The 21,409-nt window shown below is 52.0% G+C and overlaps 1 protein-coding gene across 2 annotated transcripts in view; it reads right to left on the reverse strand.

The window, feature by feature from the left end:
- Positions 1-12,819: 12,819 nt before the first annotated feature.
- Positions 12,820-21,409, reverse strand: part of LOC144170822 (protein Abitram) — a 52,066-nt gene continuing 43,476 nt past the window's right edge. For both annotated transcript variants that reach the window (XM_077700839.1, XM_077700840.1), the window contains 2 exons: positions 17,162-17,308; positions 12,820-13,134 (listed from right to left, as the gene is read on the reverse strand). In XM_077700839.1, the coding sequence (XP_077556965.1) occupies positions 12,949-13,134; positions 17,162-17,308 (333 nt within the window). In that variant the 3' untranslated portion in view covers positions 12,820-12,948. The remainder of the gene's footprint in view (positions 13,135-17,161; positions 17,309-21,409) is intronic.

Raw genomic sequence — 21,409 nt, forward strand, 5'->3', positions numbered from 1 at the left:
GACTGCCTGGCGTCGGCGGAGGCCGCCCCAACATTCCGCCACCGGATGGGGAGACCCGACAAGGCCACGAGAAGGGAGGGGGGTCATCGTCAAGACGGGGTTCATCGGCGCTGTCATCATTACAGCTCCCCTATCAAAAGCCTGTGTCAGGACTGCTTGGACTACTACAGGCGCCAAAACAAAGTGATTACAGCCCTGTAACCCAAACAAACACACGCAAAAAAACTGCGAGGAATATCCCTTGAGGACTCCATGCATGCAAGCGACATTTCCGCTGCGAGCAAAGCGCAAGGTAAAATGCTACGCAAAAAGAAATAAGACACGAAGGATGCATAACACTCCAGGGGAACATTATACACCCTGCAAAATACCCGCGTGTGGGATACTGTATACAACAACAAAGGCAACAGTTAGGCTCACTCGCGAGAACAAAGGGAGGAACAAGAGAAAACGGCAGCCACATGACAACGCAATTGCAAAACAACACAAGGTGAAAAGTTACTCTCACACCTAACCATATGACGAAAGAAAAAAAAACAGCAGCGAAATGAAAACCGTATAGGAGCGTTCAATCAGTCCACCGCAGTCCATTCTCTTTTTCACCTATAACACTCGACTTAATCAGGCGCAGCTTCGGGGTGAGAGTCCACACTTCGGTTGTTGCACCAACCGCGGTTTTTGGCGTTCGTCGCCGAGGCGTCAGGTGATCCGCCTCTGCAACCCGTGCGGGAGGTCCACAATGCCAGAGCCACGTACATGACCAGTATCCGAAGCTTTAAGCCGGTTCCCTTTTCCTGTCCGCGGTTGACCATGTTCCCTCCAGCGCAAGCCAAATTGTTCTCCGCCACATTTTCGGCGGCCCCTCTTCTTCCCTGTGACCCCTGCTGATTCGCTGCGCCCGCAAGCAGCGGGTTCTCCCCGTTCGGCGCTTCGGCGCTGCACCCAAACTTGGAAGGCCCCAACAGCCCGTCCAGCGCAACTTTCGAGCCGTTGTCAGAGCCCTTTGGCGAATTGTCATCGCAAGTGAGCCCTGGCGGACACTGCTGTGGGCGCGTAACGGCCTGTGCGGACAGCGGCTCAGTTCTGTACGAGTCCATGTCGCCCGCATAGGCAGCACCCCTTTGCGTCAGCCGTCTGCCTGCCGCCGCTGTGCCTGCCGTATTTCCGCCCCCGCAAATGTCCGCGGGAGCGTCTTCCACCAGCAAAAGGTTTTGGCCGGCCTGGTCACGGTACGGCAGAGCATTTGTTGAACCCAAGTAAGCATTGGCAATCTGACCGCCCGCCTCTACTCCTGTAGCCGTGACGCTCAGCGGAGACGCCTTCCATTTGCCCGGCTCATCTGCTTTTCCTAGAAAGTAGACCACCCCTTCCACGGTGCGTGCCGTCGAGACGAGTGTACTTGTCGTACCTCTCGCCTGAAGGGCCGACTCCGCTGCCCCTAGCTGTATAGCCGCGGTGCCAACGGCCATAGGCTCTGGCGCCGGACGAATAGCGGGGTCCGCAGTCACCCCTTCATGGGAAGCTTCTGCCAGCGAATCAGGTTTAGCTGACCTGTTCAGCTGATCAGGGGTGATGACCTTTCTTAACACCGCAAATGCCTTGACGGTGTCGAGACTCAGTTTGAACGGCATAGCGGTGACTCTCGGCCCCGCTAGCCCGCCGCCCACCTTGCGTGGTCGTTTTTTGGAGATGCCAGACACCACCGCACTGACCACACGAGGTCTTTCTCACGGCTCCGGAACCACTACCTCAACCCACTGTTCCCTCTGCGGGGATGGATCACGTTCACGATCGAGGTAACGATAACGGCGGCAGTCGACGGACGAATGCGTGATTTGCCCGCAACTACAGCACGGCCGTACTACGTCATTATTTCTCGGACGCGGCCGGTATTCGGTTTTGGCCAACCTTAAGAGCCGCTCGAGCTCTCGCGTTTTTCGCGTTCAACCTCCAGCTCTTTGTCCCTGGCCATGCTGGGCTCTGGCAATGAGGATGTCCCCCAAAAAGGAAGGTGCAGAGACAGACCACTCACCGGCGATGATCTGGCCGCCAAGCTGCACCGCGCACAGCACTCCCCCTTCTCTCCCGCGGAGATCGGAGGGTCCAAGGATGTTTTCTTCCCGGCAGTTGAACTAACGCATCGCTGTCTTGCAGGCGGCTCGCAGCCGCCCAGCTTCGTCGTTGTCCTTTCGTGTAGTCGACTTTCTTCTTCTGCTCTCGCGGTCACCTTTGGGTCACACTTCGATCACGAATTCGTCACTTGAAGAGACGAAAACATCCACGACGCTGTCGAGCTGCGCCAGTAAAGTTAGGTTCGTTGAAGGTGAGTGGTGTCGTCGTGGAGGGTGGTAAAGGACCCGATGACGAGACGAGGCCAGTGGGTGATGAAGAAATAGAAGTCTATTTACACGTATTTAGAAGAGACGACGAAACATAGCACAAGACAAAACGAAAACTGAACTACAATTAAAAGGCGCCGCAGCGCACAAAGGGGGGTATCGCGGCGCGATCCCTGATGGGGCCCGGAGGCAAAAAAGGTGCCGAACCGCCGCACGGTTGGCGAGAAATTCGTGGGGCTCCGGCGCCCAGAAACCACCACGGGAGCGAGTCTTGGTGCGACCGCTCTGGGCCGCAGCTCCGAACAAACTCGTCGAAGCATGCGCGAGCAATGTCGCCTCCCCCACAGCAGCGCACATGGCAACAAGGGTTTTGGCTTCCGCTCCCCCCCTGGCCGTCCCCGAAGGTCAGGATGAAAGGAAAGCCTCCCCCGACGCCGCGTAAAAGCCGCCGGCGAGGCCCATACAAAGGGTTGCGACTGCCTGGCGTCGGCGGAGGCCGCCCCAACATTCCGCCACCGGATGGGGAGACCCGACAAGGCCACGAGAAGGGAGGGGGGTCATCGTCAAGACGGGGTTCATCGGCGCTGTCATCATTACAGGGTAGATGAGCATTATGTAAGAATACTAGAGGATATCTACAATGGGTCTAACGCTACCATCATCCTCCATAGGGAGAGCAGTAAAATACCTATAAGAAAGGGTGTCAGACAAGGAGACACAATCTCTCCAATATTATTCACAGCATGTTTACAAGAAGTTTTCAGAACGTTGGATTGGGAACAGGTGGGAGTAAGGGTTAATGGAGAATACCCCAGTAACCTCAGATTTGCTGATGACATTGCCTTGCTAAGTAACTCGGGGGACGAATTGCAAAGCATGCTTTCCGCACTGGGCGAACAGAGTAGAACCGTGGGCCTGGAAATTAATATGCAGAAAACTGAAGTAATGATCAATAACCTCCGGACAGCACAGCGGTTTGAGATAGGTGGCGAGGCAGTGGAAGTGGTAAGCGAATATATCTACTTAGGCCAAGTTGTGACCCCAGATCCCAACCATGAGGCAGAGATAATTAGAAGGATCAGAATGGGGTGGGGTGCATATGGCAGACATTCTCAGATAATGAATAGCAGTCTACCATTGTCGCTGAAGAAGAAAGTGTATGACAGCTGCATCTTACCGGTACTCACCTACGGGGCAGAAACTTGGAGGCTCACTAAGAGGGTTCAACTTAAATTGAGAACGACTCAGCGGGCAATGGAGCGGAAAATGATAGGTGTAACATTAAGGGACAAGAAGAGAGCGGAGTGGGTCAGGGAGCAAACTGGTGTTAAAGACATATTAGTAGAAATTAAGAAGAAATGGACGTGGGCAGGGCATGTAATGCGAAGGCAAGATACGCGCTGGTCATTAAAGGGCTGGTGAAGAGCTTTTCAAAAAGATTTTGTTGGGAGCATTACATTATGGTTTTCCTAACGCTGAATTCGAAAAACATGTTTGTTTTATGTGTAAATACACCCAAACCATCTTTTTTCGTCAAAACAAACCACCCCTGCCCGCGGGCACGGTGAGAGCCCTGGCTGCCTCTCGCGATTGGCTGGCGGCAGATGACGTCATATTCGGAAGTGCCGGCGCTGCGGGGACCGCACGGCCTGAAGATATTCTGTTCCCGTTCAGATACGGGCCAGAAGGTCCTCTGGTGAATGTAGGGCTCACACAATCTTTCCTTAGAATAGGAGATCCTGAGGGAAGTATAAACAAAACAGGTTCGCTCGCGGAGAGCTTTAGAAAGGGGTTCTCCCCCGACGACTCATGGCCGACTTGTTTCTCTGGTGCAGGGAAGTTGCGCAGATATTGGTTCACCGCTTTCACTACCAGTGCTAGCCATAATTCCTAGCACAATTTTTCAACCCACCATCATCCCCATGCTCGAATGTGGAACTTTGTTTTCCCATTTGGACAGGTGGCAACAAGCTCTGCAGCGGCCTGCGATGAGCACAGGCAGTGCGGCCGCCGCCGGTCGCCGCGTCGCGCAGAGGTGCTGGTGCCGGGTCGCTGCTCGGCCAGTCAGCGGAACGTGGCATTGCGGTACATACGCATGTTTTAGAATAGGGGTGTTGAACGTTGGTCGCCCCCCAAAAGGTAGAGGAACCCAAGCGCAGCACGCTGGTCCCCGACGAGCTTTAGAACGCCTTCCCCAACAGCTCCAGCTGGCTCAGGTTGCACGGATCGCCGGTGATGTTGGGAACTTTAGGTTTAGCACCAAGGGAGATAGTTGGTCGACACTATCTCTACAATTGCGAATGACTATCCTTAACACAGTTTTTCACCACATTATCATCCCCTTTCTGGCATGTGAAACCTCATTCCTACGTTGATAGTCATTCTAGCGATCGGTGTTGTGCTTTCTTGCGCGCAGGTGACGCCATTCATCGGCCTCTCGCCGCATCTCTTGCTCGGGCAGGCCCGTCCACGAGCCTCCGCGACCGGTCGGCGCTCCGCATCGCGATACAAATTCGATCACCTCTTTCGAAATCACCTTGGATGACGATCCCTAGCACAATTTTTCACCACACTATCATCCTCTCTTGCACGTTTACCTTGCTTTTCGCGGCGGCCTTGATTCTGGACGGCAGCGAAGAGCGGTCGCTGCCGCGGCATGTGTGGTGCGAGCCGTTTCGTGCGCCGTACGGGCATGCACGACCGGCGAGTGTGCAGAGCGCTTCCGCGCGCAGAAAACGCTTCATGCTTTCAGCTTGCTATATTTCTTCTTAAAATCTAGCTATTCAGATAAGCTGCCGTCACAGCCAACAACGTTGATGGGGAAAACGAGCAAGAAGTTCGGGAAGCCCAGAGCACTGTGGTCCTACAAATTTTCTAATTGCCTTATAATAATGGATCAGGAACTTGGGGTACCTCCCTATTTGTTTGAGCCCGTCGCTTCGCGTATGAAGCATAGAGCAGCCGACGACACGGCCGGCCCCGCGACTACTCATGAAGGCAATGTAGTAGCCACGGGCGCTCGGGTAGGAAATCTCTGGTATTTAGGAGTCGCTTTAGGGAATCACACAGTAGCATTACGGTTAAAAAATCGACGCGGAAGCAACTTAGGACAATGATGATTAATAAAGTGAAGATTAGACGAACTTCGCCCAGAAAACTCGGACACAGCGAAGCGGCGGCGCACTTCGCTGGCCGTCTTCCGAATATGACGCTACTTCCGGTCGCTGCCTCTCAGTTTCTCGCTCTTCCGGCGATGCGGCAGGAAGCAGTGGGCGGGCGTAGGGTCAACTTTAACGACGAATACCGCTGGCCCCAAGCTAAAAATGACCAAAAACACTTTATAGGCACAAACTGACCAATGTAATAATTGTAAAAAGTAGAGTTTTGCCCGGTTTTAAAAGTGCTTCAGTAGCCCTTTAAGGGTAACAGGGTGGATACCTAGAGAAGGCAAGCGTTGCAGGGGGCGGCAGAAAGTTAGATGGGCAGATGAGATCAAGAAGTTTGCGGGGATAAATTGGTCACAGTTGGCACAGGACCGAGGTAATTGGAGATTAATGGGAGAGGCCTTTGCCCTGCAGTGGGCGTAGATAGGCTGGTGATGATGATGATGATGAGTTCCGCGAGGCGCCGTCATCTCTACTGTCCTGTTTAAAGGGCCGGTGAAGAGCTTTTCAAAAAAATTTTGTTGGGGGCATTACTTTATGGTTTTCTTGACGCTGAATTCGAAAAACGTGTTTATTTTGTGTGTAAATACACCCAAACCATCTTTTTTCGTCAAAATAAACGACGCCTGCCCGGCGGCGCGGTCAGAGCGCTGGCTGCCTTTCAGGATTGGCCGGCGGCAGATGACGTCATATTCGGAAATGCCGGCGCTGCCGTGACTGCTCGGCCTGAAGATCTTATCGATCTCATTCTGTTCCCGTTCAGATACGGGCCCGAAGGACCTCTGGTGAATGGAGGGTTCACACAATCTTTCCTTAGAATATGAGAGCCTGAGGGAAGTATAAACGCAACAAGTTCGCTCGCGGCGAGCTTGAGAAAGAGGTTCTCCCCCGACGACTCATGGCCGACTTATGCTTCTCGGGTGCAGGGAAGTTGTGCAGATATTGGTTCGCCGCTTTTACCACCAGCGCTAGTCACAACTCCTGGCACATTTTTTCGACACACCATCATCCCCTTCGTCGCATGTGCGACTTTGTTTTTGCATTCGGGCAGGCGGTACAACAAGCTGTGTGCTGCGGCCTGCGATGCGTACAAGCAGCAGCTAGCGAGCGGCCGGTCGCTGCGTCGCGCGGAGGTGCTAGTGCCGGGTTGCTGCGCGGCCGGTCAGCGGAACGTGTCAGTGCTGCACAAACGCAGTTTTAGAATAGGAGAACCGAACTGTTGTGGTCACCCGAAAGGTAGCGGAACCAAAACGCAGCACACTTGTCGCCGACGAACTATAGAAAAACACCTTCCCGAACAGCTCCAGCCAGCGTCGGTTGCACGGATCGCCTCGGAGGTTGGGAACTTTGTGCTTAGCACCGATACCGATATTTGGTCACTGCTACCTCTACAATCGCGAATGACTATCCTTAAAACAGTTTTTCACCGCACTATCATCCCATTTCTCACGTGCGAACCTTATTTTCACGTTGATAGTCATTCTAGCCATCGGTGCTATGTTCATTCTTGCGCGCAGGTAACGCCATCCGTCGGCCTCTCGCCGCATCTCGTGCTCGGGAAGGTTGCTGCCGACGACGCGCTGCGCGACCGGTCAGCGCTCCGCATCGCGATACAAATTCGATCACCTCTTTCAAAATCACCTTGGATGACAATCCCTAGCACAATTTTTCACCACACTATTCATTCACTGTCTCGCACGTTCACTTGCTTTTGGCGACGGCCTTGATTCTGGCCGGCAGCGAAGAGCGGTCGCTGCCGCGGCATGCGTGGTGCGTGCGAGCCGTTTCGTGCGCCGTACGGGAATGCACGACCGGCGAGTGTGCGGAGCGCTTCCGCGCGCAGAAAACGCTTCATGCTTTCAGCTTGCTTGATTTCTTCTTAAAATCTAGCTACTCAGCTCAGTTTCCGCCACAGCCAACAACGTCGATCGGCAAAACGAGCAAGTTCGCGAAGCCCTGAGCGCTGCGGTCCCACGAATTTTTTAATCCCCTTATAATAATGGGTCAGGAACTAGGGGTACCTGCATATTTGTTCGAGCCAGTCTCTTCGCGTATGAAGCACAGAGCACCCGACGACACGGCCGGCCCTGCGACTACTCGTGAAGGCAATGTAGTAGCCACGGGCGCTCGGGTAGGAAATCTCTGGTATCTAGGAGTCGCTTTAGGGAAGCACACAACAGCATTACGGTTGAAAATCGACGCGGTAGCAACTCTACACAATTGAGATTAATAAAGGGCACATTGCACGTCTGCTTAATTCGGAACTTCGCTGAGAAAACTGGGACACAGCGAAGCGGCGGCGCACGCCGCTGGCCGTCTTCCGAATATGACGCTACTTCCGGTCGCTGCCTCTCGGTTTCTCGCTCTTCCGGCGGCACAGCCACGAGTGGTGGGCGGGGCGTCGGGTCAGCTTTATCGACGAATATCTCAGTCCCCAAGCGAGATATGAAGAAAATTTTTTTTACAGTCATAAACTATCCAACATACTAATTGTAAAAAACAAACATTTACCCACTTTCAAAACCACTTCACCAGCCCTTTAAAGGAGCCATGAAGAGAAAACAAAAGTTTGTTTTATTCGAAAGATTAGGTGTTTCATAGTACCCCAAGCGCTTTCCCGGAAGCAAATGATGCTTTATTCACTGATAAATAAGGCAATTTAAGCCAAAATTTTAAATCTCCCGCTAAAATTGAACATTCCGTGACGTGTACAATGGCGTCATAGAGCCGGTCCATGAAACAGATACTTAGTATGTCGACTCCATATAGCACCCACACGCGGGAGTCGATCGAGACGGCGGCCATTTTAAAAATACTAGTAAAACCTAGTGCACCCGCAGCCCTAGTCATGGAATCGCCTGATCCGGAGAACAAAACTCTCGCCGAGGAGCTCGGGCTTGCATTTAACAACCTCACACCACAAAAACGCTCAATGCTTCTAAGTGCACGAGCGGCAAGAGTTGTGGGAAAAGCGGTGGACGTGAAAGCGACCATTCCGCGATAGCCACAACAGACGAACGCCCAGCCGTCGGCACCGCTGCCTCGTCAGCCCCGTCGCGACGGACGAATATAGACTGGTACGTATGTGCCGTATTTTGATTACGGTTAATAATAGTTCAATTTCAGTAGCAGTATCACTTATGCCAGTTGGCCGGTGTCGTGTATGGAAAGCCGTTCGCGCGAGCTCTCTGCTTCGACCAGAAAGATACGAGCGTCAATGCGCGGTGTATACGGCATATTTTTCCCCAAGGTCAGAGCGATTTGACGAAGTCGGCAACGAGCGCCAGCATGTTCCAGGAGTGAGCTAACGTAAGGGTCCCTGCCGTAACCGAACAAACTGAAGTTTTCCGTGGTTGTAAACTGGAAACGAGTTCGTAACGACAGCAGCAAACCAACACCATTCGAAACTTACGCGACGACTGGCACTATCTCGTCGCTTCTTGCTGTTCCTTACGCCCCTCGTTTCTATTTTTACCTTTGCTGGTTGGCGATATGACGGCCAACCTCCTGTGAAGGGATTACGATACGAAGCAAGGTCGCGGCTGTGCGTGCTGGAACGGTTCGTTGGCCCCGAAGAGCCTCGAACCCGAAAATTCGTCTGCGCGACGGCGAGATGTCGAACTCGGCCGGCGCGCTAGTTTCGTACGCATTGGCGCACACGCTTGCGAGTTCGTTCGGACCTTCAACCGTTTACTCCACCGTTCTTTGTCATAAAAAGAATGTGCAGTATGTTTCACGGGCATTTAGCTCGCTATGCAAGCTGTAAGCCCTGCCTAACATGCGTTTGCTTTTGCCGGCCTCCGCCAATCGCAGAGCTTAGCCCATGTGACGGCATAGGTTCTGTTGCGGGAAATGAGCTGGTGGGTCGCATGACCATTCCCGTTTTTCCTAATTATGTAGCTTATTTGAGCGAAGTTTGCGTTATAAGTGGTGTCGTTATGGTTCTAACGAGGCAATCTTTCGAATGAACCAAACTTGTGTTTTCTCTTCATGGCTCCTTTAAGGCTCCGCGCACCAAATATTTTGCTTCCTTTCCTGGGTTTCACATCACGGCCTACACCTATGGTGTGACGATCTTCCCACGACAGACAGACCCCGACAACAGTTGCAGTACGATGCCTTCAGAGCGCTCTTAAGACGCACTGGCATGGAGGTGGCCTTGGCGAAAACTTATCTTGTAGTGCGAGGAACTTCTATCGACCGCGCCCGGGTATACAGACCTTTACACATGTCGGGGCAGCCTCTTCAACCTGCCCCTGAGGGCTGGCTACGCATCTTGGGCGCACCTGATCATGACCACGGGGGAACCCAAGAGTGGCTATAGCAACTGATGCCCACATGACGCAGACTTCTGCTTTGGTCCGTCGCACCTCCAGCACATTTTGCAGCGCCTCACAGGATATTGCCCGCCGTCTCGTACAGGCCGTTCTCGCCTACGGGCGGTGTATACAGCGCAATGTGCTACGCCCTGACCCAGCGCCAACGCCAGCAGCTTGAGGTAATGTATAGCGATGTTTTGAGGGCCATTGCTGGTTTCCCCCGCCACACTCGCTTCCAAGAGCTCAGCCGACATGCTGACCTATCCACGCTTGCGGCTTGGGGACGCCATCCAAGCACGCCCTAAATGCACCACGGATCGTCAAAATATAACTAATACGCCACGCCGGAGAGCGACCACTGGATGACCCGCACATGCATGGCCACGTGCATTATCAGAGGATGCACTTCTTACGTCCGGCACCCCGAAGGAGACAACGCGAGGCGGATCCTATAGAGTGGGGCGGCAGACTTACGGCCGCGCTGCCACTCGTTCTTCAGGCGACGTTAAATGTTTGTGTCCTCTTGGCTCCCTAGTTCGTGAGAGCGTCCGACTGGCGCTCACTAGTCTGGTGGACAGCTTGCATGCCGAACGTCGTAATGCCCACTTCTTCAGAGACCGCGCGCTCTTATCGGACCACCCCGCCGGCATCCTGTGGCATATCGAATCAAGCGCGCTTGGCAATCAATCCTGACGACCACCAACATTGCAGTCACCGTGCCTTAGACATGCCTGCACAAACCGGGCACTCCGCCCATGAGCGCACCAAGTAGCTGACGGGGCTACTTCTTACAGCCGTCCACCCACCCAGGAGTGCCTACGTTGGTCCGGCCGAACAGCGCGGGCGCCGCCGTCAGTGCCGCCGCTAGAGTTTAAGGCTACGGCGCCCGTAAATTTAAACCTCTTGCTACCAGGCCTATCACGAACAGCGCAGATATGTTTGAATATACGGCGCTCGGGGTTCGCCATCACAGTAGACGTTGCGCGCGGTGCCAAAAACACCGGGCCACACAGTACGCCAGAGGTGTGTGAACGGACCACCCAGACGCTGGCAGTGATAGGGGCACAATCCCACAGCGCTGCCTCTGCCTGCTTCCAAGCATCCAACATGGCCACACTCATGTGCCCTCCTTCACATGACTTTCCCTGCGCAGTTCACATGCGGCGACATTTCTACGCCGCACCCTGCGTGCTCACGTCCCGGCTTGACTCGACTTTGCGCGAAATGCTGTCCGCTATGGGTTCATTCTTATAGGCGCAGTAGATCCGGCCGCGCAGCAGGCATCACCAGACCATGTGGACCTTCGGTTCAGAGGCGCTCATACCCCCTATTATTCCGCTTCTATCTTCATCATTCGCTACAGAGTCTTTTCTCACATCCGTCTGGACGAACGTAGAAGCATCCAGAACCCGGCACGCCCTCGACAGCATCGTATGGGCGCAGAATGCCTGAGAAAACTGAAGAGGGACACTGCATAGGAACACAGGATAGGGACACTGCAGACTGCGGAGGACGCTTTCGTTTGTCAACCCCATCTCGTCCCTATGGATGCTATTCCGAAACATGCAGTTACAGTTGTGAAGTTTACCTGAAAATGCGCCAATCACCCCAGACCGCACCAGCGAAGTCTCCGACGTCGATTTCCGCGCCTCCTCGCCGTGAATCGCAGTTTTTGTCGCAACGCAAGCACTACTCAGCTCCTTCGAGAATGGCCACACTATGCGTTCGAGACAGCAGGGCCCCGTCGAGGACTCCCGTCGTCTCGAATATATTCACAGAGCTGTATCTCTCGTCCTGTTTTACCTAGCATTCCTTATCTTAGCATTGTCTTTAACACGCGTTCAGAATACGTTGTACTGTACCCTGTCGAGTGTTAAAAAAAGTATCGTTTTGTTCCTGCTCTGTCATTCGAGGCCAGGGCGCGTTCTTTTTGGCGAACGCGCGTCACACGCCCGCCGTCTCTGATGATAAGCAGGCCAGATCCCTTCTTATCTTGAGCACACCCTCAGTGGTGACGGCTTCTCCCAGCGAAGAGCTCACGACTGCGCCACTGCGCGTTTACAGCCTGTTGGTGCTGCACAGTATATTTTACGAGCGACATTTTATCAGCTAATTCCCACGTGCCTGTGTATTTACTCGATTTGTGCTATGTATTGTTAGATCTGATAGTATGTTTGCATATTTTGTTGCGTTTGCTTGTGTCAAGCCCTTTATATCTTCGCGTTTAACCCACCGTAGCCAGCACAAATCTCCGTTAGTGTATATGTCGCGATCACTGCAAATCTTAATTTGTCAAGTCTTCCAGAGTCGCCCTTCAACTTGCACTCGCAATATTGGATTTTTAAAACATTTGCTACCGTGCGTAATTCATAGACCTTCTCGGGAACGAGCGTGATTCTGGGGTTCATATATGACCGGCCCTTCCCGTTCACTGCCATGCGCAAGGGACATGTTCCCGGCGCTCTTTACGACTTGATGTAATTTTCCTCATCTCTCATCGTGACCATCTTCAAGTTTTAACTGAGGGCCTTCTGCACCCGCACGTCAATTATTTATTTATGGCTGCCTCACATTCAATTCATATACGTATTGCTCACTGGAAGACCACTCACCTATACCCGGCGCTCTCTGGCCTCGACGCCCTTGCGCCATAACACATACACACTGCCACTTTCTGCAAAACTACGTAGCAGTACATTAGAGTGAAATTTTAATCTGTAGTTACGCATACTCGCATCAATAAGTGAAAATGCGGTTCGCTCGGATGGCCGGCGATTGAAGAGTACATAGAGCAAACAATCGATTAAGTGTCCAGCATCAGCGTAATGTCACCGGGTGTAGATAGATAAAACAATGTATTAATATGAGTGAGGAACAATCTGCTGAGCCAAGACACACATGTGACAACTTCTGCGTCTGATGACAAACAACCTTTTCACACTATTGTTCGACCGTCAACGGCTAGACGCCCGCCAAGACAACCAACCAGCAAGCAAGCAAGCTTTGAACGCTTCGTAATTTTATTTCAAATGCGAAGGACGAAGAAAAGGCGCGATCCTGTCGCAGACTTTTATTATTCCACTCGTACAGGGCCTCACGGACGCGTGGTAAGCGGTAAGAAACCGTTCAGGCATCGTCAGCAACAAGAGGCGGTTGCATGTCGGGCAACGTTTCTGCGTCCGTAACGTAGCACTCCGGTATGGCCGCCCTCCTCGCCTCCACGTAGGCTTCGGGCGACAGCATTGCCCCGAGCAGCGCGGTGTCCAGCTTCATCGGCGGTAGGACGACGGCGATGTAACCACGCGACCAGGGCTGGAAGAGGAAACAGCGGCACTCGAAATCTGCCTGCACGCGTGTCCGCATCCCGCACACGCTACCGACACACAGCAATGACAAGCACTAAACATGAAGATGCGCGCTACAAACCACCTGAATGCAGCAGTTTGGATTATTGGCAAGCCACTGAGCCTTCCCGAAGCGAGGTAGCAGGCCCTTCGCCTCAGTATTTTGCCAGCCGGCCTGAGTCATTGGGTCCAAGAAATTGTCAGACGTCTCTGGCCACAGGTATGGCTCTATTTCTAGAAGTGACCTGCTCTTAGTTCGTAAAATGCTCCAAAACCAGTAACTAAATGGTGATAATTTCCTGTTGCTCAGTGAGTCGGTATCCACACATGGGTCACGCCCACCTCGGCATTTTACCAGGCTTAGAAACCAGCATTCGTGTCGCCAGCACAAGCAAATTCTTTCTCTGCAGAGATAAGAAAGAAGCACCACGTATCTGCCACAAACGCAATTGTAACGACAACCCCCACAAGACTTCGGGAATACGTTTTTCCCCGGACTGCAAGAGTAAGTGTTCTTAGCAACCGACCAACACCGTTATCCAGAGAACATGTGAAACTATGCTATTAGTGTATCCTGCCGGAACCTCTCTGTGCAGCAAGCTTTATGCCGCAGACAGGCGCGTACCGCGGATTTCTTCTTCTCTTGTTAATTGTGAGCATCGTTCATGCAATGTGAATTTAGCGGTGCAAAATTGCTTCTTGGGCCCCTTTGCTCGCTATAGACGTGCCCATGGGTGGCTGCCGTCTCTCGCGCCGTCTTTCTGTATTGCTTAAGGTTCGACCCCGGAGGTCATGGTACTGCCCGCGCCCTCCAGGACGCTAATACGGGCACGTCAACACCCGCCGCAGAGGCTGCCGACAGTTGAGCCGCCTGGACGCACGGTGCGCGCGCAAACGAGCGGAGCTGCGTCCGGCCACTTCGGTGGAGCGCGCGCCACCCGCGCGTTTATGTCACTGAAGTCGGATAGCGCTCAATGCATGCCTTGCCGTTTATTGTTTTAACACGAAAGTGTTGTATCCCCGGATACACCAACATTTTGATGACGTCACATCCATCACGGAAATGACGCCAGCACAACGAACAGGAGAAACGCCAGAGAAATGGCACCATCTCCACTCCATAGATGATGGCGAGGGTGCGGAGCGGGGACTCGAAATGACATCCAACTGGCGCCCCGAGTGACATCCGATTTGCGCCCCGACCGTCATTCGATTTGAGCAGTGAGTTGCACCTTGATTATTCCCTAAATGAAACTGCAACTCACAGCCCAAATCGAATTCAGCTTGATTTTCGCGTGATGGTGGTGTGCGCGCGGATGGACGCGGAAGGGCATTGGGAGGTCCTGAGGTACTCCGCACCGTTACAGGCGAGGGGGTAAGCCGTTTGACTCTCGGGTACTAACTCACGGTCGTAGTCCAATGGGCAAGACGACTGACACTAAATCTGTCTGGTCTACCAGACACAGGCTCGAACCCTGCCAGTACCTGTGTGGTTTTGTGCGATTGCAAATGCTAAGCGCACGGACGCGGATGGACATTGTGCGGTCCTAAGGTGCTCCGCACCTAAAAAAAGTTTCATTGACACGGATGGTGCTGCCGTGTGGGAGAGATAAAGCGAAGTAGTGCATCACGATGCTAACACGCGCCGACCGTTGGCGTAAGCTGCGTCGCAGCGACGCCACCGGGCGAATGGCGCGAACGCCGACTGATTTGATGCGAAGAGAAACGCCAGCGGGAAACGGAACGCGTTCGCGCGTGCACGCTTCAAGCTACAAATTCTACCTCTCGCATTCCACAAGCTTAGCTCGTCGAACGCCACCGTTTGCCGTATACGCCACGGAGCAGGACCGAAGTGGTCGTATTTTAAAGATTTCTTGGGCTACCTAAACCCAGAAATTTTGGCCTGTCTGTATGTCTGTATGTCTGTATGTCTGTCTGACTCGATTCAGCCACCCGGCCGAAGTAAAATGTATAGGGCGCAATAGTCTTATATACTCACAACCAAATGTGAGCGTCTAAGCCCGGTATATATGTTCATACTTGTCAACTTTATTGAACATGAACAAGACATTACGCAAATATAAGACCGAGAATTGATACACAAGTGATATTTACAGTGCTCCTTTATTAAAAAATTCGTGGATGCTTGGTTTTTCGATAGCAAGTGATATTCTACATCTACTGCAGAAAACCAACCGCCGCCTGTTGTTGCCCGCGCCACCTACTGGCGGCATATAAAAAATTGGCCGCGTATCTGCTCCTTTCGTTGCAAATGTCGTCAAAAGACGATAGTCTTTATCGACTTTTGCCGAGTAAATGTCTCCTTTCGCTTTACCGCTCACCCCTAATGTTGTTCCTCTTGCGCGACGTCGCGCTCCAACCAAGGTAAAGACGCCAAAGGTTTGCTTAAATCATTTTAAATTTCCCGCGTTTCACTGCTCCAAACCGGGTGTCTCGATGCCAACGCTGCCGTACGGCGAAGACGCGCGTGAATCGAGGCGCCCTACTTCAACGTTTATAGAACCGCGTTTCCCTACTCCACGTGCGTTGCAAGCAGAACGTGGAACCTATCTAGTGGAACCTTTCGTAACTGTTGCCGGTTGATTTCTTAAAATGGCGCCAGAAGCTATAGTGGCGCGGGCGACAGCAGGCGACGGCGGGGTGAATTTTTTTCTGCCGTTGATGAAGTATTTAATTTCGCAAAAGTCAAGCATGTATGATTTTTTATAAAGGAACACTGCAAATATCACTTCTGTACTAATTTGTTGTCTTATATTTGCGTAGTGTCTTGTTCTTTTTCAACAATGTTGACAAGTATGAACATTACACCGGACTCAGACGGGTAGATTTAGCTTGGACTATATAAGACTATTGTGCAGGCATTGTTTTACTTTGACCGGGTGGCTGCATCGAGTCACAGACAGACAGACATACAGACAGACCAAAATTTCTGGGTTCAAGGAGCCCAAGAAAGACTATCGTCTTTAAAAATCACGCGGCAACAGCAACGAACGGTTCCACTAGCTAGGTTCCACGTTCTGCTTGGAACGCACGTGGAGCACGGCCACGCGGTTCTATAAACCTTGTAGTCGGCCGCGTCTATTCACGCGCGTCTCCGCCGTACTGCAGCAGGCCTGTAGCAGTGGAACGCGGTAAATTCAAATTGCCTTGAGCAAACCTTTAGTGTGTTTACCTTGGGATGAGCGCGACGGAACAGGAACAGCTTGAGAGGAGCGGGAAAGCAAAGGGGGGCATTTTCTTGAGAAATGTCTACAAAGACTATCGTCTTTTGACGACATTTACAACGAAACTCGCCAAGTTTTCCAGAAGCGACCCCCTAGCAAAACGTCGCTGCAGATTTCGCTGCACATTTGAGTTTCGTGCTTCACCGATTCCTATGACAGAGGAACCAACCACAGTTTTTTTTTTTCTTTAACGTTTCCCCTTCCCTCACCGGGGGTATACAAGTTCGGCCCGCCGAGAGGAAGGGGGTCTTCGGCTGCCCAACTTGCCCCAGACCACTGGGAGAGTTCCGCCGCGCCGGCTAGACACCGGCAAGCATTTTCTAAGCCCACTGTGGCTGTTCCAGTTGTCCTGTATATATACTGTATATAATTTTGTACATAAAGTGTACACAGCTTGGACTCAGAGTCTGCCTCGTCCCTCACGCGACACGACACGTGGCGGCGCCGTCCTGACGGACGAGAACTGAAATTTATTGCCTCCCCTTTTTCATCTTTGCCCCCCTCCCCCCATACCCTTGTTCCGGTGGAAAGTGTCGGGCCACATATTAGTGTTTGGGGCCGACATCTTCCCATGTCAATAAACCTTCCCTTCAATTCATTCAGACCAGCTGAGACGGAAACCCAGACGTGATTTATATTTCATGTGAGCTCACACCCGTCACCTGCTGGATAAAATTATGCAGGTTGGCGACAGGGTCAGCTTCCAGGCCGTGACTGCGGGCGGACAGGACAGCCGAAAGCACCCTCTACCTTCTCGGTGAGCAGCTCCGGCGAAGTGGTGAGGTGATCGTTGACCTCCACCAGGCTACCGGGAACCATGCTTGTCACCGTGTACGTCTCCCCGCCTTGGCACGTGACGATGCACAACGCTGATTCCTTGAGAAGCTTTTGACCGCCCTGCAACAACAGAATTAGTACGATGCTTGTCATAAGAGCAACTGAAGGAAAATGGGAGGACGCTTCGCTGTTACGCGCGGAACGCGACGCCGTTACCGGGCCCCGTTTGCATGCATCGCGAGAAAGCGTCCCGAGCGGTGAGAACTTTCCGCTCCTGCCCGCGTGCCATCTGCTGGGCCAGCGCCGCCTTGCCATCCCTAGTGGTGCAGTAGGCGCCGCAAAGCACGGGATTTTTCGCTCACGATTGACGCCGCCGACAAAGCCGGCTCTTCCGCGCTACGGGGCCACCCACGTACGCTCCGCGTTAAAAATGTGTCTAAAACAAGCTGCATATAGCTGACCAGTAGCGCTACCTTGAAAAGCCGACAGTAAAAGGGGGAAAAAAGGTGCAAACAGCAAAAAAAAAAAAAAACTCGTATCCCCACCCCTTCTCTTCCCTCGTCGGTTTAACGGAAATACCGACGGCCGACCACTCGAAAAGAGACACCTGCAGATGACCCCGCTTAAAAAGCGACATTACCGCCCCCCCCCCCCCCCCCCACACGCTGATCCCTCCCCGTATGTGTCATTTTCATTGGTTTTTAGGTAGTACCCTCGCGCCCTATTCAGGGGAAGCTAATGCTGAACGAGATGCCGAAATTACGGGAGCGGCGGTACGAGCTGCCTTTTTCTACATTCGCCCAGAGTACGGCATCGCGAATAAGGTGCTCCATCGTATATACGACCAATCCACCCAAAGATTCACAAAATACTATAGCCATTTTCAGAGACTCAGCGTGCTACCCCAGTCCTGGAAGCACGCAAAAATTGCCCTTCTGCGAAAATACCCCTTCGAGAAAAATGGCAAAAGCGCGAGCGCGTGCTATACGTTTTGCTGCATCCTGCCTGCACTCTCGTCACACCAGCTCTCAGCGCTGCCGCATGCGCCAACCATGGTAACGCTAATATTACACGGAGACAGTGCAAGAACGTCATACGTAGAGTGCACCAGTGCCGGCCCCCCGTAAAGAATACTTGGACACTTTCAGAAGCCGAAGCCTGCCTAATATTTGGTGGAGCCTCACGCAATAAGTTGCAACTTTTTCCGCTGTTGAAAACGGGGGTATTGTAGAGGAAAGAATGCTAATCTGAGTGGGCGCTCCTCTCAGCCAGTAATCTCTATTTACCCTATCATAACGATTAAATGGGCTAATTTACTTCCCTGATTGCGTGTTTTTGTGCAGACACAGCGTCGCACAGTTAGGGCTCTTCGGTACGCAGCAAAAAATTCTTCCGCCCCAAAGAATTCAGTTCCCTGAATGCGGACATCTCTGTATATTCCTACTCTGCACAATTGTTTAAACCTTTTTTCCCCTATGTGTTTTATATAGGCTGCATTCACTGGCGTGGCGCGCATGCCGACAACCATTTGTGTCGCCTTAGCAACGGGACGCGCGGACACCGTCATGGCGGCGCACATATGAGGCTGTCCCACCGAGCTCAAAAACGCTACTTCGATTCTAGTTCACTGTAACCTCGACGTTATTTACAGTTTCGCGCGGCCGCCTACGGCCTACCTGTCGCAAGACACGAATGACGTCGTCGGCACAGATCAGCTGATTGTCAGCTGCCCCGTTTTGGTATCGGCAGAGCTATCGGCTACAGATTGCTCACCCTCTCGGCGAGCGCTTCCCCTTCGATCACGTGCCGACAGATGTCGCTAGTCTCCCAGCTAACAATGTAAATTTACTAAGCTCAAAAAACAATATCCATCAAAAATTCCTTATTGATGAAGAGGGGAATCGTGTAGGAGAGCAGGCGCTGGCGCTAATCATCGAGTGATTAGTGAGACGTTTAGGGAAATAGTGGTAGGGAGGCCTGCACAGATAACAGAGAGAGAGAGAGAGAGAGAGAGAGAGAGAGAGAGAGAGAGAGAGAGAGAGAGAGAGAGAGAGAGAGAGAGAGAGAGAGAGAGAGAGAGAGAGAGAGTTGCCTTATTGAGGGTAAGGAGGCCAGATGCTCTGGGGGAAAGAGGTAAGAAGGTAGGGGAAAGAGCAGTTCAGCCGATGCTCCCTGTTCACACAGTTCTCAGCATATTAATGCAAAGGCTCGCTGTTCATATGGGGTTCACATTTCACGCGTTTTTTTTTTTCTTCTAAGTTTTCACACAAAGTTAAACCGGGCAGATGGAGCAGTGTGTGGTGCACTCTAGGGGAGACCGTTCTGAAGAGACCATTCTCAAGAGCGCATTCGGTAATCATTTCAAAGGTTGGTCGATCTTCCCTCACACGGCGTACGCCGTATGTCACGGTATGTCACGGTATGTGTTCGGATTCGGATTTAGGTACCGGACCAATGGCTAAAAGCTGCGCACGGCCTCTGTCGAAGGCGGGGCAGACCCAGATTAGATGAAATAAATTTGGTGTGCCATCGCAACCACGGTTAACAGCAGCGCCATAGAAGACTGCTGAAAGGGAAATAAGTTCGAGCAACCTTGATTGGAAAAAAGCAGAGCAAAAGGTTTCCCCTTCAAACAGCAGTGGGCCCGGACGGAATACCAATGCAGCTGATAAACCTGCTTGGACCTGAAAGTAAGGCATCGTTTATGAGGGCAATAGATAAAATGATACAAACCAAACAAATACCGAAGGATTGGCTCGAAAGTAGGATGAATTTCATATATAAAGGCAGAGGCAACAAAGCCAGTATTGATTCATACTGACCACTCATAGTAACTTCAGAGGTGTATAGATTCCGTGTATAGGGGGCATAGGGTGCACGACATCGTTCGCCACGTGCTCACCGCCCTTCTATCGTTTCAAACCCTGGCTTACTGGATTTCCCCGACAGCATGCTTTTTCCTGGACCACTCCCAACCCCGGCATTCGTCACTCGGCTTCCTGGAAAATTCCCGTGCACTCCAACAAAACTTGAGCCACCAGTTCTGGCCCGGATTCAACTCGTCACGTGGCAAGATGTTCCCTCATCTACGTCATCCGTCACGGGACCTCGTCACAGTGCATATATGTGCTGGAGAGCCACACGCTTTGGGGCACGACATCGTTCGCCACAACATGTTCATCGCCCTTCTATCGTTCCAGGTTTGTTACCTTAACTGTTCTAAAATATACCGAAGCATCAACCGTTTTCTTGTCGCGGTGTCGTGCCCCACGCAACAACCTGCAGTGCAATAGCGTTATTCGCCTACTAAGTGATGGATGGGCTTGTATGCCACTTGCTCTCTGAGTTGTTGCTGTTACTGTCAGGAGACGTAGGGGTCCGCCCTGGGCCCCCTTAAGCATGACATCGCCTCACTGGTTACTGCTGTCAAAAAACTGGAAGACGGGCAAGCAGATATTCGTGCACAACTAGTTCAAGTTAAAGGAGCCATGAAGAGAAAATACAACTTCGTGTAATTTGAAAGAACTAGGATTCAGTATCTCACTCAGCTCCATTACAGCCCCAAAAGATGTTTTTTAATGAAAAAAAAGCAAGAAGTATTTAGAAACTTTCAAATTTTGCGCCACAGTGATGTGTTATGAGCAATAATGACGTCATACGGGCCAACAATAAAACATAATTTTCAGTGCGTTGACTGCACGTTAGCATTCTAGTGATGCGGTCAAATGGAACTAGAGGCCCCATTACAGACGTCCAGTCATGTGTCGTCGCGACACGTCAGTTAGGCGGCCGCCAATCGCACAAATAAGGTTCCGTGACGTCATAGAAAAGTTGCGGGAAATTGGCTAGGGGGTCGCGACTGTTTCACACGTTTTCTTTAATATCTCCGTTATTTGTTCGAATATTGCGATGATATTGGTATCATTGTTATCGGGACTAAGCAGTATTTCTAATAAACCTAACTTGTATTTTGTCTTCATGGCTCCTTTAAGGCAGCTCAAGCTGCCCATGCCCAGCTGATATCATCGCTGAGTAACCGGATCAATGTGCTAGATTTAAAACAGGCCGGGCCAACATCTATCACTCAACTAAGTGAAACTTCCCAGATCAAACAGGAACTCGAAGTTTTGAAAGCCGCTCACATCGACTCGAATAACCGCATGCACCACAATAACCTTCTTTTCTTAGGCGTTAACGACTGCGAAAAAAGAAACCTTAAAG

This window comes from Haemaphysalis longicornis, unplaced genomic scaffold (assembly GCF_048455015.1).
Source record: "Haemaphysalis longicornis isolate Haplotype H1 unplaced genomic scaffold, Haemaphysalis longicornis Haplotype H1 scaffold_2, whole genome shotgun sequence".
Classification (NCBI taxonomy): domain Eukaryota; kingdom Metazoa; phylum Arthropoda; class Arachnida; order Ixodida; family Ixodidae; genus Haemaphysalis; species Haemaphysalis longicornis.